Raw genomic sequence first — 11,074 nt, forward strand, 5'->3', positions numbered from 1 at the left:
TAAGACTCGCAGTGTTGGAGAGGTGGGATAAGACTCGCAGTGTTGGAGAGGTGGGATAAGACTCGCAGTGTTGGAGAGGTGGGATAAGGCTCGCAGTGTTGGAGAGGTGGGATAAGGCTCGCAGTGTTGGAGAGGTGGGATAAGGCTCACAGTGTTGGAGAGGTGGGATAAGACTCACAGTGTTGGAGAGGTGGGATAAGGCTCACAGTGTTGGAGAGGTGGGATAAGACTCAGTGTTGGAGAGGTGGGATAAGACTCACAGTGTTGGAGAGGTGGGATAAGACTCACAGTGTTGGAGAGGTGGGATAAGACTCACAGTGTTGGAGAGGTGGGATAAGACTCACAGTGTTGGAGAGGTGGGATAAGACTCACAGTGTTGGAGAGGTGGGATAAGACTCACAGTGTTGGAGAGGTGGGATAAGGCCTTGATGTGAAGCAGCTCATCATAGATGATCTCCAGATCCTCACCCGTCCTCTGACCAGGACTAGAGATGGAGACAGAGAGAGAGTTCTGTTGATGATTCCTAACTGCTATACAATATATAACAATGAACTAGGCACGTGTGCATGTGTGTGTCCATGGATGTACTGACGGTTTGCGGAGGATCATGCGCAGCAGGGCATCAGGTCCCATCTGGGCGAGGAAGAGGATTGTCTCAGGCAGCTCTTCCTCACTCTCCCTCTTTTCCTCCTCGCTTGGCAATGGGGTGTGCTCCTCCTCATCATCAAGGAAACGATAGAACAGGTACTTGTCCTGGAAACCCAGCTCCTGGTCCACTAGGGGGACACACACACTGGATCAGCAATCAGTGAACTCACATAGTGAGATAGCTGGACACAAGGGTTTCACAGCATTTTTATTAGCCAGTCGTGTCAGATCAGTCATTACTTCAATTAGATTTCCTTGATTCCTCACTTCCTCTCTCCTCCTCCTTCTCAAAACCCATTGGATGAAAAGGTCAGCGGGAACGGACCTCTAACCTTCTTATCCAATGGGTTTTGAAAAGGAGGCGAGGAGAGAGGAATCAAGAAAATGCAATTGAAATTCTCCCTACATGTGATGAAATTGGTTGAGAACATTTGAAGCGTTGTGTCCAATAGAGGGCAGTGTAGTCTCACCATGGTTCAGGACTCCCTCCTCCAGCAGAACCTGCCACATCCCCACAGCGTGAGAGCGAGTATGTACACAGGTACTCTGCTGCACCAGCCAGTCTACCAGCTCTGTACCTACACAACACTGCCTGCATCACACAAACACACACAGTGAAACAGTTTGCATGGACCATAAAGTAACAAAACATACATATGTATGTGCACACACACACACACACACACACACACACACACACACACACACACACACACACACACACACAAACACGTGACAATGTACAAACACACACACCTGTATGTCTTGAGGTGGTACTTCCTGTCTCTGATCATGTGAGGAGCTCTGGAGAGGATGGCGTTCCGCATCACCTTCCCCCCTCGCTGCAGCTTCTCTGATGGAACCTACAGACATAACACAGGAACACAATACAACACTTATTTTATCTCTAGCTTAGCTAGATAGTCACAATCACAGTGAGAATCTCAGCCTCCAGGTGTTAATCATTTAAACTTTGAGCTGAGAAATCTACAAAAATAATGAGCCAGGGGACTTTTCATTTCATGTCTCCGCCAACATAAACCCTACAGCCTCCTCATATTTACTATACACTCGCTAAGCTGTGAATCACAAACACCTAACCTGTCCTAACACTCCCAGTTGTCATAGCAACCACACAACTGCTGTCAGGGATCATGAATGAAAGGTGAAAATGAAAGGTGAGAAAAAAGGAGAAAAAACACAATCACACCCACTCACCCACCCACCCACTCACCCACCCACACACACAGAGGTACTGCTGCTGTCTTAGAACTACAAAAGAGGGCCTCAAAATTGGGCAGATGGGGCCTTTCTTGCTTGTGCATGAATTCTCTCATTAGCACAACTACAGAGGAAACTACCACTACATCGCACAGTTCAGGCTGGATATTTTTTATCTCAGTAGAAACTTTGCAATGTGTGCATTGAGCTCACAGAAAAAAATGGAATGAAAAGGAATTCAAATTATTGAACCAATGTCAGTCAATTCGTTGTTTAAAAAACAAAAAATGACTGACATTTCGGTTAGTTGCTCAGCACTAGTGTGAATACACCCCCCCTCCCTCTTAATAGTATCCTCTTGTAGAATACACACCTCGGGTCACAGTCTTTCACTGTACACAGCCTCATTTAAAAAGACAGTACTTTGGGGTTAGTTGAGTGATCAGTGATATTAACTTTAATGAATACCATTGAAAGGGGCCATCTTACCTTGTTGAGGATCTTGTTCATGAAGTTGAGAGGATCTGAACCTAGACTGTCTTTGTCTGTCAGCACTTAGGGAGGAGGGAGACAAAGTTAATACCATCGTAATGTGTAATATGCAATGTTAATAATTCAATATTATTCATTCAACTGGATTGTAGTTGTACTCACTGTCATTGTTGGATCCAGTTTCCATGGCGCCATAGGGAGGGGCCAGAAGTCCAGCCATATACTGCCGGTACTTCTACAACACAACACACAGCCTTAGTCATCATAATCAATAAACACACACACACCACCATTACCATCAGTCTGAACAAGGCTCTAGTGCCTTACCCACTCATCACCTCACACCAACAGCTCTGGAAATGACATCCCTATACGACCCTGAGGAGCTGCATTACCGCTGCCTCCACACACACACACATATGCACACAAACGCGCGCTTGCACACACACACAGCCTACACCCTTCCTTCAAAACAAAGCCCTTTGTCACCCAGGGATCATTTACATATGCAACATCCCACATTACATAACACACACACACACACACACAGGGTCAATGAGTATAGCAAGGACAACTGAGTGCAGCGGCGTGTGTGTTAGTGCCACTCACTCTTTTATGTTCATATCTATATTTCACAAATATTGCAGATTGCTTGACTTCTTTAGCCATGCTTGAATGCTAAGAGCGTCTGCTAAATGACTTAAATGTAAATGTAAATGTAAACACACAGGGATGAATTTACAAACAGAGTTCTCCAGGATTATGTCACTCTACTCTAAACTCTAACGCATGTGTGGTCTAAAGTCATTACCAGGCAAGCCATGCCTTTAGGAGTCTGCCAAAACACACACACACACACACACACACAACGGAAGAGAAGCCCTTTAACATTCAGGAAGCCGCTCACACACACACACACACACACTAACAATAGGCTGATTCTTTGAGCAAATCTAAGTCATTACATCCGATGTCAGACAACAGAGAGCATTGGTAGTACTGAAATCACAGAGTTTACCGGGAGTTTGTACTTTCTATCAATTCATGAATGAGAAAAAAGTCACTTAAGAAGAACCAAACCCACCATGGCACATAACATCTCTCTCTCTCTCTTTATTTATTTCTCACACACACACACACACACACACACACACACACACACACACACACACACACACACACACACACTTGACTAAACTCACCCAGGGTCTCCTCTACACTCTACGTCTGGGAAGGACCCCTAAGAGGTGCTACCTGCTCCTGTAATCCAAACACACAACCAGGAAGCCAGCAGCATCCTCAGTATTACCCGAGGTCTCCTCTCTCTCTCTCTCTCTCTGTCTCACACACACGCAGTCCTTTTTGAAACAGCCCTCCAGTACTTACACACAGAGGTTGCCACGGCAACCAGAGCTTTTCAACGAGACAGAGAGAGAGAGAGAGAGAGAGAGATGGTATTCTCAATGAAATGATCAAATATACAGACAACAACTTCCAATTGGCTACACTAAAACTCTTTAACATCATCCTCAGCTCTGGCATCTTCCCCAATATTTGGAACCAAGAACTGATCACCCCAATCCACAAAAGTGGAGACAAATTTGACCGCAATAACTACCGTAGGATATGCGTCAACAGCAACCTTGGGAAAATCCTCTGCATTATCATTAACAGCAGACTCGTTCATTTCCTCAGTGAAAACAATGTACTAAGCAAATGTCAAATTGGCTTTTTACCAAATTACCGTACAACAGACCATGTATTCACCCTGCACACCCTAATTGACAAACAAACCAAAACAAAGGCCAAGTCTTCTCATGCTTTGTTGATTTCAAAAAAGCCTTCGACTCAATTTGGCATGAGGGTCTGCTATACAAATTGATGGAAAGTGGTGTTGGGGGTAAAACATACGACATTATAAAATCCATGTACACAAACATCAAGTGTGCTGTTAAAATTGGCAAAAAACACACATTTCTTCCCACAGGGGCCGGGGGGTGAGACAGGGATGCAGCTTAAGCCCCAGCCTCTTCAACATATATTTCAATGAATTGGTGAGGGCACCAGAAAAGTCTGAAGCACCCGGCCTCACCCTACTAGAATCTGAAGTCAAATGTCAACTGTTTGCTGATGATCTGGTGCTTCTGTCACCAACCAAGGAGGGCCTACAGCAGCACCTAGATATTCTGCACAGATTCTGACAGACCTGGGCCCTAACAGTAAATCTCAGTAAGACAAAAATAATGGTGATCCAAAAAAGGTCCAGTCGCCAGGACCACAAATACAAATTCCATCTAGACACTGTTGCCCTAGATCACACAAAAAACTATACATACATTGGCCTAAACATCAGCACCACAAGTAACTTCCACAAAGCTGTGAACGATCTGAGAGACAAGGCAAGAAGGGCATTCTATGCCATCAAAAGGAACATAAAATTCAACATACCAATTAGGATCTGGCTAAAAATACTTGAATCAGTCATAGAACCCATTGCCCTTTATTGTTGTGAGGTCTGGGGTCTGCTCACCAACCAAGAATTCACAAGATGGGACAAACACCAAACTGAGATTCTGCATGCAGAATTCTGCAAAGATATCCTCCGTGTACAACGTAGAACACCAAATAATGCATGCAGAGCAGAATTAGGCCGATACCCCCTAATTATCAAAATCCAGAAAAGAGCCGTTAAATTCTACAACCACCTAAAAGGAAGCGATTCCCAAACCTTCCATAACAAAGCCATCACCTACAGAGATGAAACTGGAGAAGAGTCCCCTAAGCAAGCTGGTCCTGGGGCTCTATTCACAAACACAATCACACCCCACAGAACTCCAGGACAGCAGCACAATTAGACCCAACCAAATCATGAGAAAACAAAAAGATAATTACTTGACACATTGGAAAGAATTAACAAAAAAACAGAGCAAACTAGAATGCTATTTGGCCATAAACAGAGAGTACACGGTGGCAGAATACCTGACCACTGTGACTGACCCAAACTTAAGGAAAGCTTTGACTATGTACAGACTCAGTGAGCATAGCCTTGCTATTGAGAAAGGCCGCCGTAGGCAGACATGGCTCTCAAGAGAATACAGGCTATGTGCACATTGCCCACAAAATGAGGTGGAAACTGAGCTGCACATCCTAACCTCCTGCCCAATGTATGACCATATTAGAGACACATATTTCCCTCAGATTACACAGATCCACAAAGAATTAAAAAACAAACCCAATTTTGATAAACTCCCATATATACTGGGTGAAATTCCACAGTGTGCCATCACAGCAGCAATATGTGTAACCTGTTGCCACAAGAAAAGGGCAACAAGTGAAGAACAAACACCATTGTAAATACAACCCATATTTATGCTTATTTATCTTCCCTTGTGTACTTTAACCATTTGTACATCGTTACAACACTGTATATACACATAATATGACATTTGTAATGTGTGTATTCTTTTGAAACTTCTGTATGTGTAATGTTTACTGTTAATATACAAAAGTGAAATAAACAATAAAAATTATCTACCTCACTTGCTTTGGCAATGTTAACACGTTTCCCATGCCAATAAAGCCCCTTGAATTGAGAGAGAGGAGGAGCTAGATAGAACAACGCAGAGAGAGGAGTGTATATAGAGAGCAGAGAAAAATGGAAAGTGAGTGTGTGTGAGAAAGAGAAAAAGTTCCAAGGCACAAGCACCAGACAACATTTTCATCAATAATGAATAGAGCTCAATATTGTTTACACTGAACAGAGACAGACAGACATACTGCCACGTATACTCCCTCTCTGACCTCTAGGTCATCAGGCTGCTGATTATACTCCCTCTCTGACCTCTAGGTCATCAGGCTGCTGATTATCCTCCCTCTCCTAACTCTAGGTCATCAGGCTGCTGATTATCCTCCCTCTCCGGCCTCTAGGTCATCAAGCTGCTGATTATCCTCCCTCTCCGGACTCTAGGTCATCAGGCTGCTGATTATCCTCCCTCTCTGACCTCTAGGTCATCAGGCTGCTGATTATACTCCCTCTCCGGCCTCTAGGTCATCAAGCTGCTGATTATCCTCCCTCTCCGGCCTCTAGGTCATCAGGCTGCTGATTATCCTCCCTCTCCTGCCTCTAAGTCATCAGGCTGCTGATTATCCTCCCTCTCCTGCCTCTAGGTCATCAGGCTGCTGATTATCCTCCCTCTCCTGCCTCTAGGTCATCAGGCTGCTGATTATACTCCCTCTCCTGCCTCTAGGTCATCAGGCTGCTGATTATCCTCCCTCTCCTGCCTCTAGGTCATCAGGCTGCTGATTATCCTCCCTCTCCTGCCTCTAGGTCATCAGGCTGCTGATTATCCTCCCTCTCCTGCCTCTAGGTCATCAGGCTGCTGATTATCCTCCCTCTCCTGCCTCTAGGTCATCAGGCTGCTGATTATACTCCCTCTCCGGCCTCTAGGTCATCAGGCTGCTGATTATCCTCCCTCTCCTGCCTCTAGGTCATCAGGCTGCTGATTATCCTCCCTCTCTGACCTCTAGGTCATCAGGCTGCTGATTATCCTCCCTCTCCTGCCTCTAGGTCATCAGGCTGCTGATTATCCTCCCTCTCCGGACTCTAGGTCATCAGGCTGCTGATTATACTCCCTCTCTGACCTCTAGGTCATCAGGCTGCTGATTATACTCCCTCTCTAGGTCTCTAGGTCATCAGGCTGCTGATTATCCTCCCTCTCCTGCCTCTAGGTCATCAGGCTGCTGATTATCCTCCATCTCCGGCCTCTAGGTCATCAGGCTGCTGATTATCCTCCCTCTCCTGCCTCTAGGTCATCAGGCTGCTGATTATCCTCCCTCTCCCTCCTCTAGGTCATCAGGCTGCTGATTATACTCCCTCTCCGGCCTCTAGGTCATCAGGCTGCTGATTATACTCCCTCTCCGACCTCTAGGTCATCAGGCTGCTGATTATCCTCCCTCTCCGGCCTCTAGGTCATCAGGCTGCTGATTATCCTCCATCTCCGGCCTCTAGGTCATCAGGCTGATGATTATCCTCCCTCTCCTGCCTCTAGGTCATCAGGCTGCTGATTATCCTCTCTCTCCTGCCTCTAGGTCATCAGGCTGCTGATTATCCTCCCTCTCCTGCCTCTAGGTCATCAGGCTGCTGATTATCCTCCCTCTCCTGCCTCTAGGTCATCAGGCTGCTGATTATACTCCCTCTCCGGCCTCTAGGTCATCAGGCTGCTGATTATACTCCCTCTCTGACCTCTAGGTCATCAGGCTGCTGATTATCCTCCCTCTCCGGCCTCTAGGTCATCAAGCTGCTGATTATCCTCCCTCTCCTGCCTCTAGCTCATCAGGCTGCTGAATATCCTCCCTCTCCGGACTCTAGGTCATCAGGCTGCTGATTATCCTCCCTCTCCTGCCTCTAGCTCATCAGGCTGCTGATTATCCTCCCTCTCCGGACTCTAGGTCATCAGGCTGCTGATTATCCTCCCTCTCCAGGTTCTAGGTCATCAGGCTGCTGATTATCCTCCCTCTCCGGCCTCTAGGTCATCAGGCTGCTGATTATCCCGCACAACTGTCATTGACTCTGTTTTTATGTCGGTGCGTTGTTTGCGTTGCGTGTTTATTGTTTCATTTATTTATTAAAACTTGCTTCCTGACTCTCACCGCACTCGTTACAGAATAACACCTCACCTAAGGGAAGCATTAGGGGGAAGTGTTTAACTATTTTATTTTTGTGTCAGAGTAATGACGTTGGGTCCGGGAACTGCTACAGGCTCCCGTGCCTCGGCCGGATCGCCGGGCTCCCGTGCCTCGGCCGGATCGCCGGGCTCCCGTGCCTCGGCCGGATCGCCGGGCTCCCGTGCCTCGGCCGGATCGCCGGGCTCCCGTGCCTCGGCCGGATCGCCGGGCTCCCGTGCCTCGGCCGGATCGCCGGGCACCCGTGCCTCGGCCGGATCGCCGGGCTCCCGTGCCTCGGCCGGATCGCCGGGCTCCCGTGCCTCGGCCGGATCGCCGGGCTCCCGTGCCTCGGCCGGATCGCCGGGCACCCATGCCTCAGCTGGTGTGACAGGTTCTCGCGCATCTGCAGGGGTGACCGGTCCGCTCCCGTCTCCTTTGACGCGTCCTGCTGCTGGAGCCGCGTGTCGGGGATCCGGCCTCTAGGTCATCTGAATATCCTCCCTCTCTGACCTCTAGGTCATCTGATTATCCTCCCTCTCTGACCTCTAGGTCATCTGATTATCCTTCCTCTCTGACCTCTAGGTCATCTGATTATCCTCCCTCTCTGACCTCTAGGTCATCTGATTATCCTCCCTCTCTGACCTCTAGGTCATCTGATTATCCTCCCTCTCTGACCTCTAGGTCATCTGATTATCCTCCCTCTCTGTTATCTGATTATCCTCCCTCTCTGACCTCTAGGTCATCTGATTATCCTTCCACTCTGACCTCTAGGTTATCTGATTATCCTTCCTCTCTGACCTCTAGGTTATCTGATTATCCTCCCTCTCTGACCTCTAGGTTATCTGATTATCTTCCCTCTCTGACCTCTAGGTTATCTGATTATCTTCCCTCTCTGACCTCTAGGTCATCTGAATATCCTCCCTCTCTGACCTCTAGGTCATCTGATTATCCTCCCTCTCTGACATCTGATTATCCTCCCTCTCTGACCTCTAGGTTATCTGATTATCTTCCCTCTCTGACCTCTAGGTTATCTGATTATCTTCCCTCTCTGACCTCTAGGTTATCTGATTATCTTCCCTCTCTGACCTCTAGGTTATCTGATTATCTTCCCTCTCTGACCTCTAGGTTATCTGATTATCTTCCCTCTCTGACCTCTAGGTTATCTGATTATCCCGCACACCTGTCACCATCGTCTCGTGCACCTGCGCCTCATGACACTCACCTGGACTCCATCACCTCCTTGATTATCTTCCCTAAATCTGTCACTCCCCTTGGGTCTTTCCTCAGGTGTTATTGACTCTGTTTTTATGTCGGTGCGTCGTTTGTGTTACGTGTTTATTGTTTCATTTATTAAAACATTCACTCCCTGAACTTGCTTCCCGACTCTCAGCACACTCGTTACACATACAGCGTAAGTTTCAGATAATAGTAACATTTTAGCTTCTTTGGGATTGTAATTATTATGCAAGGACCATTGTAGTATGTAATATCTAAGAAACGTGCTACCAGATGAATAGCTGGCTATAAAAGTACTGTAACAAATCAATCAAAGAATGTTTAAATTGATCATAAAGTAATGTTTAAAAATGAATAACCCTTTCTCTGCCTCCTTCTCTTATTCCACAAGACAGGAGATGACACACTTTGTGATGACTGTGTGGGGTTGAGATAAATACTATGTCTGTTAAAAGTGGTGGCCCTGTCCAGACAATGTCCCTGGGCCCCTCAACTAGCTCTCACAGTCTCATCTCAGAATTAGATATTCATCCATGTTTCTCAAATGTTACATTTCAAAGTGTTTAAGGTCAAGTTTAGCCATTAATTCCACATTTTAATGTTAGGCATTAGCTCTTAAGGGTTAAGGTTTGGGATAGGCTTAGAAAGTGTTTTGGGATTTTTGTTTTATCGCTGAAATTGAAGTTGCAACATTTGCAATCAGAGGCAGATGCTTACACCCATCCACCTTCCCTGTCAACAACACGCTAGCAAAACTGAAACCTACCCGAAGGTAACAGTGCTCACTATTGCCCCTAATGGCCGGTTTCCAAGTCATCTCCCGACGTCCTCAGACACGGATGGACGTCGAATATTGACTTGTATAACGGGTGATCTGGCTGGGACCCCTGTAGTAACATTATTGTATAACAGGTGACCTGGCTGGGACCCCTGTAGTAACCTTATTGTATCACGGGTGACCTGGCTGGGACCCCTGTAGTAACATTATTGTATCACACGGGTGACCTGGCTGGGACCCCTGTAGTAACATTATTGTATCACGGGTGACCTGGCTGGGACCCCTGTAGTAACATTATTGTATCACGGGTGACCTGGCTGGGACCCCTGTAGTAACATTATTGTATCACGGGTGACCTGACTGGGACCCCTGTAGCAACACTATTGTATCACGGGTGACCTGGCTGGGACCCCTGTAGTAACATTATTGTATCACGGGTGACCTGGCTGGGACCCCTGTAGTAACATTATTGTATCACGGGTGACCTGGCTGGGACCCCTGTAGTAACATTATTGTATCACGGGTGACCTGGCTGGGACCCCTGTAGTAACATTATTGTATCACGGGTGACCTGACTGGGACCCCTGTAGCAACACTATTGTATCACGGGTGACCTGGCTGGGACCCCTGTAGTAACATTATTGTATCACGGGTGACCTGGCTGGGACCCCTGTAGTAACATTATTGTATCACGGGTGACCTGGCTGGGACCCCTGTAGTAACATTATTGTATCACGGGTGACCTGGCTGGGACCCCTGTAGTAACATTATTGTATAACAGGTGACCTGGCTGGGACCCCTGTAGTAACATTATTGTATCACGGGTGACCTGGCTGGGACCCCTGTAGTAACATTATTGTATCGCCTGTCAAATGCTGTGACTCCCCGTCAGACTGACCTGGCCCTGGGGAGGTCGTACGACAGATCTTTGTCTTTCAAACACTTTATGGTTCCTCTCCTTTAACCAGCATGATATGACACTTCAAGACAATAGCAGCAGCAAGCGACTGGCACCCAGGCTAATATCTCCCACA

The 11,074-nt window shown here is 47.0% G+C and overlaps 1 protein-coding gene across 7 annotated transcripts in view; it reads right to left on the reverse strand.

The window, feature by feature from the left end:
* Positions 1–11,074, reverse strand: part of LOC115157370 (rap guanine nucleotide exchange factor 4-like) — a 41,741-nt gene that overhangs the window by 20,384 nt on the left and 10,283 nt on the right. For 5 of the 7 annotated variants that reach the window (XM_029705562.1, XM_029705561.1, XM_029705560.1 and 2 more), the window contains 6 exons: positions 2,525–2,597; positions 2,360–2,424; positions 1,406–1,512; positions 1,120–1,241; positions 594–777; positions 401–485 (listed from right to left, as the gene is read on the reverse strand). In XM_029705562.1, coding sequence (XP_029561422.1) covers positions 401–485; positions 594–777; positions 1,120–1,241; positions 1,406–1,512; positions 2,360–2,424; positions 2,525–2,597 — 636 coding nt within the window. Of the gene's footprint in view, positions 1–400; positions 486–593; positions 778–1,119; positions 1,242–1,405; positions 1,513–2,359; positions 2,425–2,524; positions 2,598–2,689; positions 2,779–3,564; positions 3,618–11,074 lie in introns of those variants that run through there. The other 2 variants (XM_029705566.1, XM_029705565.1) reach the window with 2 other exon arrangements.

Source organism: Salmo trutta, chromosome 21 (assembly GCF_901001165.1).
Source record: "Salmo trutta chromosome 21, fSalTru1.1, whole genome shotgun sequence".
Taxonomy (NCBI): Eukaryota; Metazoa; Chordata; class Actinopteri; order Salmoniformes; family Salmonidae; genus Salmo; species Salmo trutta.